The sequence below is a fragment of the Podarcis bocagei genome (genome assembly GCF_964188305.1).
Source record: "Podarcis bocagei genome assembly, chromosome: 8".
NCBI classification, from domain to species: Eukaryota; Metazoa; Chordata; class Lepidosauria; order Squamata; family Lacertidae; genus Podarcis; species Podarcis bocagei.
In genome coordinates this window covers 54148454-54168197 of record NC_138133.1, presented here as the reverse complement: position 1 = coordinate 54168197, position 19744 = coordinate 54148454, and the positions used below count along the sequence as shown (strand labels likewise).

The 19744-nt window shown below is 45.4% G+C and overlaps 1 protein-coding gene across 1 annotated transcript in view; it reads left to right on the top strand.

Annotated features, from left to right (window-relative positions):
• The first annotated feature begins 9588 nt into the window (after window positions 1-9588).
• LOC308593590 (uncharacterized protein) overlaps window positions 9589-19744 on the top strand; it is a 44749-nt gene continuing 34593 nt past the window's right edge. Inside the window, exons 1-3 of the mRNA XM_081206049.1 lie at window positions 9589-10038; window positions 12453-12802; window positions 14030-14194. Coding sequence (XP_081062175.1) covers window positions 12547-12802; window positions 14030-14194 — 421 coding nt within the window. The 5' untranslated portion in view covers window positions 9589-10038; window positions 12453-12546. The remainder of the gene's footprint in view (window positions 10039-12452; window positions 12803-14029; window positions 14195-19744) is intronic.

Sequence of the window (19744 nt, the reverse complement as noted above, 5' to 3'; positions counted from 1 at the left end):
TTCCCTCTCCCAGACATGAGTTTTTTCTTTTGTGCCACAAAAGGTAGAAATGGGATAAACTGAGGGGGAAGATTCAAACTGGCTGCCTTATGGGAGAGGTTGGATGGCCACCTATCACAGCTGCTTGAGTTGAAGGGGGATTCACACTATCCATGCTTAAGGCCTGGAAACAAAAAGTAGGCACATTGCCACCAACCCCATCCCCACTAATCCCCTTGTCTCATTATCCATTATCAGTCACGCAGCCCAAACCTTTCACATAGAAACATGGCAAACCAAAGGCCTATACTGTCTTGCAGACTTCTACAAAAACAATAAACCCATATCAACACAGGAATTACAGGATAAATTAGGAGGCATTCAAGTATCCTGGCTAACGCACCATCAACTGCACACATCCCTAAACAACAACAAAGCCTTCTCTTGTCAGCAGAGGGACATGGTAGGTGGGTGGTATCTGCAATATACAAAATACTACTTCACAACCCCGCAATTTCACTTGATACAATTAAAAAACAATGGGAACATGACATAGGTTAAGAAATAAACTCTACCCAATGGACTACAATTTGGTCCAAACCTCCCTTTAAATCCATCTCAGCCAAAAGAAGAGAACTCACTTTGAAACTTATCTATAGATGGCATCTGACCCTGAGGAAATTGGTGTTAATACATACAGGAACCTTATCAAAATGCTGAAGAGGCTGTACCACTACAGACACATACCTTCACATGTGGTGGGAATGTTCCCGAATCCAACCCTTTTGGACAGCAGTCCTACAAAAAATTGTTTTCCAAAACAATAATGTTCACTTACACCACAAAGAGCTTATAACCCACCTACTCTCAGCAGCCAGAAACGTCATAGTTAGACACTGGAGAGACTTGTCTGGAGTAAGCATGGACCACTGGTACCAAATTGAAACAACCTTATTAGAAAAATTAACCGACAAACTAAAACTGACATGAAGATAAAAAAAGAGGACACCTTCACTCTGGTATGACTCCCTTTTGTTACACACACAGCTCAAACTGGCTACAGTGATAGCAGGGATATACCAACAGCATTCAGATCAATATGGCTAACTTGATGTAATATTTCACACACACCCTTCTGCAACTTCAAACAAATCTCACTGTAGTTCATCAGTGGCAATAAAATGCAAATAAACACGGCCTGCCCCCAATCTTCTCTCATCGTCATTGTAAACCAATAAATATACAGAAAGAGAACCTGCTCAATTGACACTGGCATAAAACTCCATAGCTACCATCTATGGACCAGCTGCTTTTACAGCCTCAGAGGTTCCAGAATTATTAAAACAGCTGATCAACTCACATGTAACAAAAAACAAACAAACCACTATAACAACCTTATACAAATGTTTATTATAAGCATACCAGTTTGATAGGCAAATATTAAGAGAGGAGCGGAATAATGAATTAGGGATGTCAATCTTGGCCAAGCAATGAGAACCTGTGCTAAATTCTACAGCATGGGTGTCTTGGGACCTTAGACTAAGACTCATACAACAAAAAATATTATTTAGAATTTACTGTACTCAACTACGTTTGTTTAGGAAAGGGCTGTCTATGACATCTAGCTGCTGCAGATTTAATAGGGGCAATGCTTCAAATTTCTTGACGAGCTGTCTGTAGTAAAATCAGCAAAGAATAATTTAATTCCAACTATCAAACGGATGGTATTGGAGATCTCAGATAATGCCTGGAGCACAAGTCCATTCACCCCTTTTGGTGTGGCGGCATTGCAGGACGGTAGAGGATCCACTGGGGCCCCAACGAGGGAACCATGCATTCAGTGCCCTTCCTGATAGGTGGTGGGGACTTATCAGGAGCCAGATCCTGGCATGCACCCTGTTTTGGTGAATGTGGATGCAGGCTGGGACTTGGGCTGTGCCTGGGGGCAGTGCCAATGGAGCAGGAAGGCTTCCTTCAGGTCCACTCCCTGGCCATTTAAGCAGCCCACACCTGCCAGAATTTATGCTCTTAGTCTTGGCAAGAATTGAGTCCTAGGGGCCCCTGGATGCTTTGCTCATTCATTTGGGGGGAAACGATGTGGGCCAACACAAGGGTATTGATCTAACATGGGTTATAATCGAGGACTTGCAGACATTGCACAACTTGTACCCTCCATAAGCCTAGGCTGGTCCGAGATGCTGGAGAGACAATAGCAGAATCCAGACTCAGTGGGGATCAACCGGGCTTGGCAAAAGGTTAATCGCGCAGTGAGGCGCTGCATACTACAGTGGGGTCGTTGAGAGATTTCCCACCCCAAGATCACTTTCTCGGATGAGACCCTGTTCAGGCCAGATGGCGCGCATCTTTCCTTATCAGGAAACAACATTTGGTTGCCAGATATGATTGAACGTTTTAGGGCGTGGATGTAGATGTAAGTGTTTTTTGGCAAGGTTTCTGCTCGGTTGGGCATTGGGTCTTCGCCTGCCCCTCCAAAGACTGGTGTATCCCATTAATGGGATATGGGGGGAGTGGTTATATCTGTGTGCCCAGGCGGGGCCAGGACTGAAGCCACTCCCCCTGTGGGGGTCACCCTATTTGATGTAACTCTTAGGAACCCCCATCTGGATTGACCTATGCGTCACTTCTGGCGGGTGGGCTGGAAATATTTTGATTGCCCCATGCCCAAGCCAAACCTCTTTCATCTGTACAGTGGTACCTCGGGTTAAGTACTTAATTCGTTCCGGAGGTCCGTTCTTAACCTGAAACTGTTCTTAACCTGAAGCAGCACTTTAGCTAATGGGGCCTCCTGCTGCTGCTGTGCCGCCGCCGCACAATTTCTGTTCTCATCCTGAAGCAAAGTTCTTAACCCGAGGTACTATTTCTGGGTTAGCGGAGTCTGTAACCTGAAGCGTATGTAACCTGAAGCATATGTAACCTGACGTACCACTGTATTCAATAAAGTTGTGAGCTGTTTTGATCCAAACCAGTTTTACTGGTCTCTTATTTATCTGAGTTGGGGACTGGGGAGCACAACCCCTGGGCCAGCAAGTGGTTGGTCAAGTTTATTGGAGCAGGATAAGTAGGAAAAGGAGAAACCTGCTCTTCAAAAGAATGTTTTATAGTTCTAAGCTTCCAGTTTATTGGAGTAGGATAGATTACTGAGGATGATTACTTGAGATTCAGTATTCAAACACAGAATGTGTTAATGAAATCCTCATATGCAGGCTGCTGTAGAATTAAAGAGACAAGTGCCAATGGAAGAACTTTTACTTAGGAACTAGGATTCAATATTGTAAATCCGGCACTGCTTGTAGCTTGCTTGAAGGGGGGGAAGCTACCAGGAAAGGGAGGTGACAGACTTGTCACAAATCCTACCTTAAAAAAATAATAATATTGGAATTTTATTTACAACATAACATAACCCCCCCACCCCCCAATACACAATCCACCCTCACTAAATGTGAACATAACATACAGTAAGCATAACATACAACAATATAAACAACGAAATAAAAGACTTCCTTTATCCTGTATCTGGCCACCTTATTTACGGTACTTCTTATAAACTGTTTCCTTTATGAATAATTATTAAGATTTTTCTAATTATAACTTAAATATCCACAAAGTCTCCTGCAGACATTAATCGAAACAAGTCCAGGTATGTATTTTAGGGCACTGTTTGTGAAGTATTCTCTGCATTTTCCCCATGCTTTTTGAAACTCTTTTCTCGTGTGATCTTTAATTTCCTCTGTTAATCTAGCCAGTTCAGTATGCAGTTTGTCTTGCCATTCCTTTTTTGTGTCTTTTTTTCCAGTTTTTAGCAATTAGGATCCTTGCTGCTCCTGTGGCATAGAGGAATAGTTTCTGATCTTCTCTTGCTGTACCTATGTCCATTATCCCTAATAGAAAAGCTTCTGTATTTTTCATAAAGTTATACTTAAACATTTTTTTAAGCTCGTCATATCTTGTGTTCCAGAAGTTTTTGTTATGTACTGAAGTTCTCACCCTGGGCCAGCAGGGGGATACTGTAGATAGTTATGCAAATGAAGGATCGAAAGTGACGTTCAGTGATTGGATAGTGTTAGAAAGTTGCTACAGTTACGTTGTTCTGGAGCGCTATATAAGCAGGCTGACTGAGCTCTTCAGTTCAGTTCTGTTCTGGCCTCTGAATAAACAAGAGCTGTTTGAAGAATCACTGTGTCGTCTGATATGTTTGCCCACAACTTAACACTGGCGATGAGGATGGTATCGATGGACATCAGAGCACAGCCAGATGCGGCCACCCTCTGAACTGAGCTGAATCACTGAGCTGAATCACCGAGCGAAATCACTGAACAGAACCAATTCAGAGCTGACTGTTCTGGCTAGAGCACGGTGTTCCATCCATTGCCCTACCTCGCTCGGTTTGACTGCTACCTCCAAGCCAATGAGCTGGCAGAAGTATCAAAGGAACAGAAGCGGGGTCTATTCCTCAGCCTCTGTGGGCCTGAAGTGTTTGAGACGGCCCGAGCATTGGTTGCGCCTGAAGCAGTCCAGGCAACACCATGGGACACGATTCAAGAGAAGCTCTGCAAACACTACGCGCCAAAGCCGTCCAAGATTGCTGCCCGCCATGCATTCTACCACCAGAACCAGGCAGAGGGGGAGTCAATTAACAACTACACTGCTGCCCTCCGACAGGCTGCAATGCACTGCGAGTTCCGAGACTTAGACGATGCCCTGATGGATCAAATTGTCTGTGGGGTCCGGGACATCCGTCTGCAACGGCGTCTCCTCGCCAAGCCAGACCTCACGCTGCAGAAAGCCATTGAGGAGGCCGTGGCCTCGGAAGCTGCCGAACGCTCCGCCCAGGAGATCCGCAAGGCCAGCAGCCCACGTCTTGCTAGGAAGCTAGTTACAGTGCATCATGAAGAGGCCAGCAGTGATGAGGCATCCTCCAGTGAAGACGAAGACGTGCACCAGACAAAGCGGGAGTGCAGAAAGTTCCAACAGAAGTCCAAGGGCCAATCGGAATGTGCCGGCTGCGGAGGCAACCATTCCCGTGCCAAGTGTTGATTCAGAGATGCCATCTGTCGGAAGTGTTCCAGAAGGGGCCACATCGCTAAGGTCTGCCGATCGGCTCCGTCTGACACCCCCCTTCACCGACTTGCAAGTCCAAGTCTTTACTCCAGTCTGCCAAGGAAAGCTGTTTCACTCTCACCAACTGCCGCTGCCCGTCTGGAACCACAATTGGCCAAACTGACTCGCCTACGCGACGCAAGCTGAATGTCATGGTGCTCATTGAAGGAGCTCCATGTGACATGGAGATCGACACCGGGCCTGCCCTGTCCATCGTGTCTTGGAGCACCATCAAAAGACTGGTACCCAGAGTGTCCAAAAAGCAACTTGACTCTCACCGTGTACACCTGAGAGACTACCAGGGAATTGACATTCCCGTGGTAGGTGTTGGCTGGTTCTGGATCGCCTTCAAGGATTTTTCGGGCCTGCTCCGACTGGTGGTGGTCAAAGGTCAGCGGCCAAGCCTCCTAGGGCTAGACTGGTTTGATGCCCTCGGCAGCGGCATCAACTGCATCTCCAACACAGAGACTGAGGGTCTGGTCAAAGACTTTGCTGAAGTTTTTGATGGCACTTTGAGACAATATACAGGTACGCCCATCTCCTTTAGCCTTGATCCACAAGTCGCCCCCATCAAGCTAAAGCCACGCTGAGTTCCCTTTGCTCTCAAGGCTGAGGTGGACGAACAACTGGACAAGGTGATCGCCCAAGGAGTTTTGGAGCCAGTTGACCACGCCAAGTGGGAAACCCCCATCGTCACGCCTGTCAAGCCAGAGGGTTGGTGAGAATCTGCACTGACTACAAGTGCATGATCAACAAGGCACTTCAGCAGCACGCTTATCCGGTTCCTGTTGTCCAACACCTGCTGCATTCCCTGGCTGAGGGTAAGGTCTTCACTAAGCTGGACCTTGCCCAAGCCTATCAACAACTGCCCGTCGATGATGCTACTCACTGCTGAAGCCCAGACGATCGTCACCCACTGAGGGGCATTCCGTTGCCACCGGTTGCAGTTCGGGGTGAGTGTGGCTCCTGGCATCTTCCAAAGCCTTATTGAGCATCTCCTGCAAGGGCTTCCGGGCGTGGTACCATATTTTGATGACGTCTTGGTGTCCGCAGACTCACACCAGCAGCTGTTCGAGCACCTCCGCGCCGTGCTGACCAGGTTCCAGGACCTTTATGGTAGTGGTGGACACCTATTCCAAATGGCTGGAGGTGGCCCTGATGCCCTCCACCACTACCGAGGCCGTCATCCGGGTGCTGCGAGGCCTCTTTGCGACGCATGGGTGTCCTGATGTCCTTGTCTCCAACAACGGACCACAGTTGACGTCAGGCACTTTTGAGCGGTATCTTTTGGGACTGGGCATCCGCCATGCCCTAATGGCACCATTTCACCCATCCAGCAACGGGCAAGCAGAGAGAATGGTGCACTCGGCAAAAGAGGCACTGGCATGCCTGGACAGGAGAGACTGGCATGAGCGGGTTGCTGAATACTTGTTCGTACAACACATCACCCCTCATGCGGCCACAGGACAGAGTCCTGCCGAACTGCTTATGGGCCGCTGCCTCAGGTCCCCGCTCGACTGGCTGCACCGAGACTTTGCCGTGGCCGAACCCCCAGGCTGTGCCAACGCACCACGGTCATTTGTTCCAGGAAACCAGGTCTTTGCCTGGAACTTTGTGGGGGACATTCCTTGGGTGCCAGCCACAGTAGTGGGAGTCACTGGACCTCACTCGTACCAGGTGGCACTCAAAGACGGACGCTTGTGGCGCCGGCACATAGACCAGCTTAGGCGCAGAGTTGGGGACTTGGACACTACTGTGGTGCCCCCAACTGCGCTCGTAGCTCCAGAGCAGACACTTACAGATGGTGAGGCTCCACAACACCTCTCTCGCAAATTGCCAGCGTGGAGCTGAACCAAGCCACTTCAGAGGGTCTACCAGACTTACCACAGACTCAGACCACTGCCCATCCCTGACATTCCGCCAACTCCACTTGTGGAGCTTCAACCCACAGCAGCGGATCCAGGGGACTTGGTTTCAATGCCACCTAGGGTCGCACCACAGCCTCAGCAAGAATTGGGTGGCCCCCCGGACTTGGCTACCAGTCCTCGGTGGTCTGGCAGAGTTTCCAAGCACCCAACTTATTTAAAGGACTATGTTGTTGGACATGTATCACTGTTTGTCTAAGTATGTGAAATGTAACCGATATGCTTTTGTGCCTAATTGAACCATTACATGTAGTGCTGTATATAAGGAAACCATTACGATTGTAACTAACGCCTTATCTCAGTGGGGAGGGGTGTTATGTACTGAAGTTCTCACCCTGGGCCAGCAGGGGGATACTGTAGATAGTTATGCAAATGAAGGATCGAAAGTGACGTTCAGTGACTGGATAGTTTGTATGCAAATGAAGGATCGAAAGCGACGTTCAGTGATTGGATAGTTTTAGAAAGTTGCTACAGTTACATTGTTATAAGCAGGCTGACTGAGCTCTTCAGTTCAGTTCTGTTCTGGCCTCTGAATAAACAAGAGCTGTTTGAAGAATTGCTGTGTCGTCTGGTATGTTCGCCCACAACTTAACACTTCTGATTTTTTCACAGGTCCACTAAACATGTATGTGTCCCCTCTGTTTTACCACACCTCCAGCACAGATTTGTTTTTGTCTTATACATTTTAGCTATTTTGGTAGGTGTTAAGTACCATCTATAAAGCATCTTGATTAGGTTTCCCCTCAATACTTCACAGGTTGTAAATTTCCAGTTCTTTCTCCATAGTTCTTCCCATGCTGTTAAGTTAATGGTTTTCCCAATATCTAAAGCGCACTTGATCATTACCTCCTTGACCTGTTCGTCTTTGACCTCCAACTTCAATAATGTATCATACATTTTTGATATTACCTTGGTTTTTTTTTATAATAACACTTTTTCTAATAATGAAGCTTCGTTTGAGAAACCATTTTTCTTATCTGTCCTGAACACTTCATGGAATTGATGGTATCGGATCCAACCCGTAAGGTATTGTTTAATTTCCTCATAATCTTTAATTACCAATTTATTGTCTTTTTCTGTATCAGATTTTTATATGTGGCCCATTCTAATTCCTTATCTTTCTTTTTAATTGTAATTGCTTCTACCTTTAATCCTTAGTCAATAACTGGTGTTATGTTACACAATATGTTATTCTGAAATATGAATCCTAATACAGGTGTGACTCCATACATTATGTCACTAAGCACTCTGTCTTTTTCACAATGCTTGGTTTCTTCATGCAGATGAAGAAACCATAAAACCTGTAGGTCATGCGTCAGCTCAGACTTCATGGCCTCTGTGGCAACCATGAGACCATCTCAGTAAATTAAAGGCCCAATATGAGATAGAACATACCCTAGTTCAGGTCTCTCCAAGGGAGTGGGAAGATAGAAATTCATTGGTAAGGAGGTTTGTGCTGAGCCCATTGTCTGAGATGGATAATTTGAAAGTTGAAGTGATGATGCAGTGCCCCTCTATAAGGCTGGGGGATCCATTAAGGTGGTCTTTTCCCAGAGACTTATGGTATCTGGTGGATTCCTGAATACTCTCAGGAATTTTCAAAATAAAAGATACACTGGTTTCAGTGTATCTGAAGAAGTGTGCATGCACACGAAAGCTCATACCAAGAACTAACTTAGTTGGTCTTTAAAGTGCTACTGGAAGGAATTTTTTTATTTTGACTATGGCAGACCAACACGGCTACCTATCTACTACAGGAATTTTCAAGTTGGCATGCTCACCACTTCTGTCGAAGTCTCGCTATAGAATCATGAAATAAGGTAGGCACTTGACAGGTTGGCTCTCAAGTGTCATCCTCAACACTCTCAAGTGCCTTCCTCAACACTGAAGCAAACAGGGCTCCCTCATATTCTCAGGAGTGTCAGGCAATGAAGTAGAACAGTGCCTGGAAGGGACTCAACAGCTTGCAAGGCAACATTTCTCTCTGGAAAGCCTGTGGTTTTTATCTGCCTTTTAGTAGGTTTTAAGCGATTTTAATGAGTTTTAATTGGTTTTAACTCTTCTTCAAGTGATTCATGAAGTGACTAGGGAAGATTGTTCCAGTTCTATTTGCCTTTTACATCCCATGGATATTTGTTTTTAATGTGTTTGTGACTGAATCGCAGACAAAGTACTGCATGACACAGCATTTTTGTGGATAAGGAAGGTGAGATGCTTTATTAATGCTCAGAAATCTTGAAAAGCTGGTGATAAAGGATTGTAAGGGGGGAAATGAATAATAATAATCATTAGAAGATTGCAAAAGAGAAAGTTAGAATAAACTAATCATATCAAACAAATTAAACAAGGCAAGCTATCACATTATTTCTCCCCTGATTTAATTTCAGTGATCAAACAGATGGTATTGGAGATCTCAGAAAATGCCAGGAGCACAAGTAACTGGTCAGGTTTATTGGATTAGACTTGATTTCTGAGGATGATTATTTGAGATTTGGTATTCAAACCCAGTAGTGTTAATGAAATCCTCATTTGCTGTAGAATTAAAGAGTCAAGTGCCAATGAAAGAGCTTTTACTTATGCACTAGGATTCAATATTGCAACAGAACATGTTGTTAAGGTTGTGTCTTACACAACATACATGTTGTACCTGACTGGAAGGGAGAGACTACCATGAAAGAGAGAGAACACACTTGCCACAATTCCTTCCTTTACTCTGTGACCCAAAATGTCATTGTGCAATAGGAATACTATTGTAGGTGTGACTCCCTATTTCATGTTTTATTACAAATGGCCACAACCTCCAAGCAGCCAGCTCCCTAAGCCTTCCCTCATTTTCACAATGCTTCATCTCTTCATACAAATGTCACCACCCATCACAGTCTCTTCAAGCCACTACAGAAACGGACGTGCTTCATTACGCCTGGAAATTAGCTTATGAAAAAGTGCACCTGACAGGACTTCTGGTGCTTCTACAGAATGGTGACTGAAGCCAAGGCAATTTAGACTTACCAGGAATGTAAGTAAAAAAAAAAAAAAGTTCATAGATTGATAGAAATGTAGAGTTGGAAGGGGCTCCAAGAATAATCTAGTCAATGCCCTGCAATGCAGGAATCTCAACCAACCAGTCTCTTCTTACCTTAGCAAATGTGCTATTAGTTGTGTTAATTCTCAGTTCCAGTAAGGTTAAATTTGGTTTTTCAGAGCTGCGCCAAGAGAGGAGCTTGAGCTCTTATGGTTTTTGAATTTTATAACACGGAGAAGCAGAAATTTACATAATAACGCAGAGTCTTCTTCAGTAAAAGAATAAAAGCTTTACTGAGTTAAAATAAACTTATTTGCAAATAACAGCATAATGAATAGAAGATTAAACTAGCTTCAGAGCATACACAGAGTTTCCATTGAGCACAGGCTTGGCAGAGCACAGGATCCACCATACACACTGAGACACACTCTCTCTCTCTCTCTCTCTCTCTCTCTCTCTCTCTCTCTCTCTCACACACACACACACACACACACACACACACAGACACTGAGTCTGCCTGCAAGCAGATACGAAATTTATACAGAGAATGAGTCATCCTCAAGCTAAGTGACAGTGATTCAGCATGCTAAATGATTTTGCAGCTTTTCAGCATTTCACAACATTTCTAGACTCCTTATCTTCTTCCTTTATGGCTTCTCCTCTCAAATACCTTTGTCACACGACACAGCCTTCCCCCTTTGCCAATTTTATCATACTATTTAGTTGTAAGATGTAGTGAAAATAGAGTAGAATCAGAAATATGCAATTCAGCTACAGTGGTACCTCTGGATGCGAATGGGGATCCGTTCTGGATCCTGAGCAGAACACAACCCGCGTCTCCTCAGGCTGTGATCCACCGCTTCTGCGCATGCTTGTGACGTCATTTTGAGCGTCTGCGCATGCGCGAGCGGCGAAACCCGGAAGTAACCCATTCCGTTACTTCCAGGTCACTGTGGAACACAACCTGAAAACGCTCAACCTGAAGCTACTTTAACCCAAGGTATGACTGTATGTGACGCTAACAGGTTTTCAGGTGATTTAGTAATTTGTAGATGAATACACGGTCAATGAGTATTGTGGCATGGTTCCCATTACCCATGTGGAAAGAAGTTCTAAAGGCAGTGATATTAAGTAGGGTTTGGTTTCAAGAGGTAGAATCCAACAGCATTGGCTCTCACCTGGCAATCCCACATCACATCCCCAGAAAGAGGCACTTTGCAGTGTATCCCAAAATGCTTCCAAACTTCAGCTCCCCATTCTTTCCACCCTCCTTGTTGGGTGTTGTGTTTGCACTGCAGACGTTCAGTCAAGCGGTTAGGCTCAGTATAGGAAACAACTGTGTAGCAGAGAGAGCTTTTACTTCAGGGGCAAAAAGACACACACTATATACACACGTTATTTGCAGTTGTTACAAGAAGTCTTCACTCTCTGAAGACAAGAGAGTGTTTCGGCATATAAAGTACAGTGGTACCTGTCAGGGAACTGCCATCGGAGGGACAGGTGGTGGAAGGGCTCACGGAGGTTGGGAGAGACCCAGCAGCTGAAGCAGGAACCAGCAGGGGGAGAGGTGGGTCTCTGAGGGAAGGCGAGCGGGAGGGAGGAAACAGGGACACTTCCAGCGAGAACAGTGGGGAGGTTTTTGGACCTCCCATAGGGAGACCCACTCCTCGCCGGAAACTGTCACGCCGTGAGTCCAGAAGACGTGTTTCCGTTAAGGAGCTTTTATGTTGGAAGCGATTCCGAAAGCAGCCACTGTCGGAATCTGCCAGTGACTAGAGGAGCCATGTCTGAGAGGCTCCGTCACAGACAGAGGTTTGTGGACTTGAACAAACTCTGAGGGATTACGATTTTACGCACAAGCAGCTCATCATCCCATCACAGTACCTCAGGTTAAGAACTTAATTTGTTCTGGAGGTCCGTTCTTAACCTGAAACTGTTCTTAACATTAGCTAATGGGGCCTCCTGCTGTTGCCGTGCCGCCGTGGTGCTATTTCTGTTCTCATCCTGAACTAAAGTTCTAAACCCGAGGTACTATTTCTGGGTTAGCGGAGTCTGTAACCTGAAGCGTCTGTAACCCGAAGTACCACTGTACTTGCTGAGGCAAACTCTACACAGCAAGTGCAAAGTCCAGTGGCTAACAAAGTCCTGCAAGTGCCAGAGCTCTCAATCTAGAAGACCTTAACACTTCAGCTATGAAATGAAACCAGCCTGCTTTCCAAACAAATAAATGATGATCATACATTACTAATTTTGTACATCCCCACGATGAATGTTGGAAAAACAATATGTCTACTTGGCTAGTTACTGTGGGAAAACTAAAAAAATATTAAATAGCATGTGATTTCATGTAACTATGAATGCTCTGGGGTGACAGTTCAAACTGATGTACTGCATTTTCTGTTTTCCAGGTAAACAGTGGGGGGAAAGCATCAAAACTGAGGAAAAACTCACTTGATTCATTGGTTTCATTGGCATACGCTTCGTGCTTCAGATCAGGAAACCATGAGCTGGATTAGTTTTACTTATTTGGAAGAATACCTGAGCTTTGTGGTTCACCCTCTGTGGTTATTCCTGCTTCCGATTTTGATTTATTCATATTGGTTATATTTTTATTTTGTTGGCTGTGTTATCTCATTTTTGTTCAATGCTTACAAGAAGATGAATAACCATCAAGGAAATGATATGTATAGCAAATTTTGGGACAAGCCAAGGCATGCTTTGGCTCGATTTTTAGAGCTAGTTGGAAAGATATGGCATGGTGAGTACATATTCCTTTCATACCAATAATTCCAATTTATGAGCCAATATAATTTCATAGGACTGAGCATCAGAATTTCAGGTTTGAAGCACTGGAACAATAGTTGCCATAAGGATCAAAACACAGGCATGGGTATTTATATATGTAATAAACAATTATAAAAGAAAAAAACTTTTTATGAGGTATGAAATCAAGACATATTACAGAAGGGTCAGTTGGTGGCTGCATAAGCACCATACATTTAATCACATTTAAAGCATGCCTCCTCTCCAAAAGAAACCTGGAGAATGTTGTTTACACCTCACAGAGACACAATTAGCAAAGCCCTTTGAAAATAGTTTCATGGATTGTGGAAAGGGAGAGGGATTGGCCTTAAGTGTGCAGTGGGTACACAGCCAATGTGATTAATATAACATTGTATAGTGGGACTTTGTAGGTGCGATTTCCCTGAGCATGATAAACCACAAGGTAGCTCTGAAACATAAACACTGGAATTTGCCAGCACAGGATGTGGTGATGGCTACTCTTTAGAGGGACACTGCGGGAAACAGGATGGTGGACTCTAGAGGCCTTTGGCCTGATCAGCAGGACTCTTCCTATATTCTGAATGCTTCCTAGAGGACTTTTATTTCTTTAGGAGTTGATGTACAAATCCAAAATACACTACTAAAACCAAGTCTGGGCCATAAGCATGAGACCCTGTAACTACTTATGACATGATTAGGGGTGCATCTGTCATGGAAGCAGCTTGGTACGTGATTCAGAAAATGGTCTGAAGATGCCTGAAGTTGGAGCTCTTAGGGAGAGGGGATAAATGTACTCCAGGCCTTGGATAGCTCTTTCCCAAAGCAATCTTGTGCAGAAGGGTAATGCTGCCCTTAAAATAAAATTTAAACATCTCCAAAACATTTATCATAATAATGCATAAAGCTAAAAGTAGATTAAAACAGAAAATAGCTCAATCAAAGACTGCGCCTGGAAGAAAGCATGGAAGGAACATTCCACGAGAGGAGAAATTCCCCTTCCCGCCATTAATTCTGGGACGACCACAGAGAAAGTCCTGTTACGTGTGGATGACAGCCTAGTATCTAGAAAGCTGAAGGATATAGCAGAGCTTTTTACCTAAATTTCAGTTTTTTGAACCACATTGATTTTCTCCAGTAATTTTTTTTGATATTTTATTTACCTTTCAACAAAGTAATATTATTTGTTTCATTTTATTTTCAGGTTATGAAATTTATGGCATGGAACATCTCCCTAAAGGACCAGGAATTGTTATTTTTCATCACTCAATTGTTCTTGTCGGCTATACCTTATTTGTGGCAAAAGTTCTTACAGAGACAGGGAGACTGTGCCATTCAGTAATTGATCATGCCCTGTATGGGATCCCAGGTAATTTATTTATATTTAAATTATGTATTTTTACATTAAACACGTGTTAAATCTGAAATAAAACAATGCTCTAGTACAGTGTTTCCCAACCTTTTTTGGGCAAAGGCACACTTGTTTGATGAAAAAAATCTCGCGGCACACCACCATTACAGCCCCGTGACGTCAGCGCGCAGCGTCACGCCGGGAGGGACGCACGAAAGTGAAAGTTTTCAATTTTTTCCCCTCCCCCTTGCCGGGGAACCTCCAAGCTTTGGGGGTGGGGGGGGGAGGCAGCAAAGCGAGGGACTGAGGGACCCTAACCCTAACCCTAACCCTCACCGATCACCCGGGAAAGCATGCGAACGAGGAGCCCCCGGCAGCGGACGGCACAAAGCGAGGAGGCCTGGACAAGGCAGCACGCTCCCCGCTCTCGCTGCATTGGGGCTTTTCTTCTCCAGGCCGCTTTCGAAGTCCCCTTCTCCACTCCCAAGAGCTGGAGCCGCTGCTTCCAGGCCCTGTCCGAGCCCCGACTTGTGGCCTCACTTCGAGGAGCGCCTGTTGCTGGGGACGGGGCTGCATCCCCCTCAGCCGCCGCCTCGCTTCCTTCCAGGAGACCCGACGGCTCCCCCTCTCCCGCTCGCCCTCCTGCGCCCGCAGCAGACCGAGACCTCCCCGCCCCCGCCCGGCTCGGCCCTACCTGGGCGCCTCCAAGCCCGGCTGGCTCCGCGTCGCGCTCCACGCCGGGCAGCTGCAGCGGGGGCGCGCGGCGGCCCGGCTGAGCACGCCCCGGAGCCGCCGCACCGTTGCTCGCGAGTCCCTCCGAGAGCCCTCGGGACTGACTCCGGAGTCGCGAGGCGGCGCGTCGCCCAGGGAAGGGGTGGCTTCCCACAAGTCCTCCGGGAAGCAAACGCCCTCGCCCGCCTCCCTCCAGGCCGCCTCGCTTCCTTCCAGGAGACCCGACGGCTCCCCCTCTCCCGCTCGCCCTCCTGCGCCCGCAGCAGACCGAGACCTCCCCGCCCCCGCCCGGCTCGGCCCTACCTGGACGCCTCCAAGCCCGGCCGGCTCCGCGTCGCGCTCCACGCCGGGCAGCTGCAGCGGGGGCGCACGGCGGCCCGGCTGAGTGCGCCCCGGAGCCGCCGCGCCGTCGCTCGCAAGTCCCTCCGAGAGCCCTCGGGACTGACTCCAGAGTCGCGAGGCGGCGCGTCGCCCAGGGAAGGGGCGGCTTCCCACAAGTCCTCCGGGAAGCAAACGCCCTCGCCCGCCTCCCTCCAGGCAACATCTCGCGGCACACCAGGCAACATCTCACGGCACAGTAGTGTGCCGCGGAACACCGGTTGGGAAACACTGCTCTAGTATATAAAACAGTGTATCAGGCAAGCAGGAAAAAACCACAGATAAATAAAATAGCAACAGCAGGTGAAAAAGTAAGTTAGTGGAGGGGAAGGTTATTTCTCACCAAGCCCCTGAAATTAAACAGATTGAACGAAGGATGAATAGTTATTTCCAATTCATTTCTTTCTTCAGAGCATTTTTAACAGAAAACACACCATAAGGAAGACTCAGGGCACAGTATTATGAAGAAAATGTCATATTTATTAAGTATAACGGTCTAAAGGATCTTTAAATCAAATTAAACTAGCCAAATCAAAATACAGTTAGGCAGGAGAAAACAGATCACTCTACTTTCCTGGCCATGTTTATAGGCAACATTGCCTCAGAGTAAAGGACTGGAAGGAATATGTCCTCCTTGTTCCTAGAATCGTGGGCACATGACTTGACGAGCACAAACCGATGTGAATGTCAAGCCAAATGACCCAATGCAAGGCCGAGCAGGGCTCTGTCAATATTATATTGGCCTCTAAACTTCATACTCCAAAGGTCTACATCAGGCACAGGCAAGCTCGGCCCTCCAGATGTTTTAGGACTACAACTCCCATCATCCCTAGCTAACAGGACCAGTGGTCAGGGATGATGGGAACTGTAATCTCAAAACTTCTGGAGGGCCGAGTTTGCCTATGCTTGGTGTACATCATCCAAATGAATTTACAATGGGGGTTGAATAATTTCAGTTGCAACACATTCCCAGTACAAAATCATTCCTTGGGGCTAGTATCATCACCCACCACAATTCTACATTATTATTCCATATTATCTTCGTCAGTACTTTAAGGAGTTGCTTTGATGTTATGAGGAAATGCAATCTATAATTTTGTGAAGTTTTTGAATAAATCTTATCAGGTTATACAGTGGTACCTCGGGTTACATACGCTTCAGGTTACATACGCTTCAGGTTACAGACTCTGCTAACCTGGAAGTAGTACCTCGAGTTAAGAACTTTGCTTCAGGATGAGAACAGAAATCATGCAGCGGCGGCACAGGGGCAGCAGGAGGCCCCATTAGCTAAAGTGGTGCTTCAGATTAAGAACAGTTTCAGGTTAAGAACAGACCTCCAGAACAAATTAAGTTCTTAACCTGAGGTACCACTGTACCTTGGTGCGCCAAGCTCCAACTGACGCCCCGCAAGTCACCCATCACGATGCCCATGGCACGGCCAAAACCTCCCGCCCGCCCACCGGCCTCTCTGTCCACGGCTGCACCGGGTTTACCTCAGCTGCGGGTGGCAAGGCTTCGAATTGGCTGCAGGAACTTCCAGCAGCCAATCCAAAGCCGTACCAGCATTGCTGCCCACCCAGAAGCCATGCCAGCACCATGGAAGCCAGTCCCCATGCGGCGAGGCATTCGTAGTGTGTGGGGACTGACCAAGCAGGTGGCAGGGTCCGTGGGCCGGATTTATGAGCCTGGGGGCCGCATCTGGGCACCGGGCCTTAGTTTGCCAATCCCTGCAGTAAGGCATGTAGATCCGGGTCTTTTAGCCCTTGATCACAGATTGCAGGTGAACTTTTTAAATTTTTTAAAATAAATCTTTATTAATATCCCACATATACATATATACACAAATAACAATCATACAAAGCAAAAGCAATACAGGTAAAGAAAAGGGTAAAAAAAGGAAAAAAGAAATAAACAAAAATACAACATATTACAATTAAATAACAAATTAAAATGTAAAACTACCAATCATTCTCATTATATTGTTTATATTGTCTATATTTTCTTGCCCAGATTTATTTTATGTTATTATGTTATTAGAAGCCTAGCTCTTTGTTGGTGGCATATTGCTTCAATTCCATTTCTAAAATCTACTCCTAGTCCCTTTATTTCTGTCTTTTTTTTCATAAAATACCAGGAAACATTGTCAAAGGCCTTCTCCGCATCAAGTAATAACAGGGCTGCCTTTTTATCACTTTTAGTTTCTATTTTTTTTAAAAATAATCTTTATTGAAGTTTCAAAAGGTTACAAAACACAAAACAGAAAAACAAAAAAGAAAAACACAAAAAACAACAAAAAAGGTTCCACCTTTTAAGTCTCATTTCCAATAACTCCTTTTCATGACTTCCCCACGCCTCCCCTTATTGTATTCCAGCTCCAGTTGTTTGTTCAAACAAGTTTTTATCCTTAGTGTCTTAACCATAATTTGTTAATTTACTTAACCATAATTTATTAATATAATTCTTTGTAATAGGTTTGAACCTTAGTTCGTTATTATGCTTAGTTTAATTTATTCAGCAATTTTTAAAATATATACCTTAATCATATATGAAAGAAAAAAAAGATAAAAAAAACAAGAGAAAAGATACCTTTCCTAAGGTTGTCCCTAGTTCCCATCCACGGATTCCCCATTCTTGTAATAATAAAAAACATATAATTTTTACACTGCAAAGTAAAAATCAGGCCCCCTTTGGACTTCTAAACCCCACCCTTCTCTCCCCGGTTTCAATCCCAAACCAAAGTCCAGTTAGTCCATCTTTTTAGCCTGGTGACCTTACGTCCGAGGCTCTCAAATCTCTCTCAGTCCCTTTCAGCCGGCTTCTTCGGAGGTCTCTCATACTAAACACCCAAGCTCGAAGAGGTACCTTCTCAGTACTGACCATATTTCTTCCAGCCAGGCCTACTTGTTTAAAGGTGGAGCTCCAGCTCTGTTTCTTGAGTCTATATGTCCCAAATAGTCCAGCTTTCACCTTTGTCGAATTAGAGTTCAGCTTGGCAGGTCTCCGGCTCTCATTTGTCTTCTGTAACATTTCGGCCACCCCTTCTTTCTGCTCCTCCTGTTCAGCAAATGTCCTTTCCTCCTCTTCAATCTTTGGTTTCTTTTCTTGTCCAGTTGTCTGTGTTTTAAACATCAAGTCCCTTTCCAACTCAATAGGTATATTTTCTGTTAACTTCGGTTTTGTAGGACTTGTAGACAAAACATGGCCTTGCTTGAACATCTCTCGCAGCTTTCCCACGAGAAATATAAGCTCTTGCAAGTCAGCTCGTATTTCCCGACCTAGTTCCATTCTTGTAATGTCCAAGAATCCCCTCTAGAGGGATTCTGGTTACTTAGTATTCCTTTCCCTTCCGATCCAAAAGTCAGATTTATTTGTATCAATCTTTCTTTGCTTCCAATATTTTGTAGCAATATAGCCGGTTAAAATTTAGGCTTTCAGTTTTTCCCAACTTTGACAGCTAATTTGACAGCTGTCAAAAGTTTTCTGTAGATTCTCAGCAGGCTCTTTTCACGGGTTACTCCCGGGCTTGAGAAAAGTGGTACTTAATCCAAACAAATAAGCTCTTGTCCTCCAGCACATTAGCTTATACTTTTAAATCCGTGGAATTTATATCTTTTATCCAATCACAACAGTTCTTCTCACAACCTTAGTTGGCAAATCCTTGCTTTAAACTGTTTACAATAGGGGGGAGACGGACTTCCTTTTTTTTCACCTCCCCTGCTCATACCAAATCCACAAACGAATTATTTGCAATCCAATTTCCAAATTACTCACGGGTTGTTGTTCTTGATTTTGAGTCCAAATTTAGCAGGAAGAAGTCAGCGCTCTCCGACAAATGGCATGTGGCTTCGCTCGGCAGGGGAAGCAGAAGACTCACAGCACCACGCCACTCCCTGGCACCCGTTCCGTAGCCTTTAAAAAGGCTCCTTCGCGAGTCGGGAGGGCACTAACGGTGCCCGCCGAGTCACCATGTCCACGGGCTCCGTGCCCGTGGTTTTTAAGGGTCCCCGTGTCGCCGGCACGGCAAGACCCAGCCCCCTGTCAAGCCGATTCCCTCCAGAGCTCGAAGGGAATCCGCCATTAGCCGATCGCGCTAACCCGGAAGTCTATCACTTTTAGTTTCTAGATATTCCAAAATATCGACAATGTTTCTGGTATTTCCCGAAATTTGTCTTCCTGGGAGAAACCATCTGGTGTGGATGAATAATTTCTCTGCTGGCTTCTTTAAGCCTGCTTGCCAATATATTGGCAAAGAGTTTGTAATCACAGTTTAATAGTGATATTGGCCTAAACTGTGATTGCAGGTGAACATTAACTGACCTCAAAACGTCTACAAGAATGCCATTTTTTACCCCAGTAATCTCAAGGCTTCCATAAAGAAATTTCATGCTTTCTTATACAATTGTCTACATTCTTCCTCAGGGATCAAAAAATGGGGGGAATCTGGATATGTGTCATTGG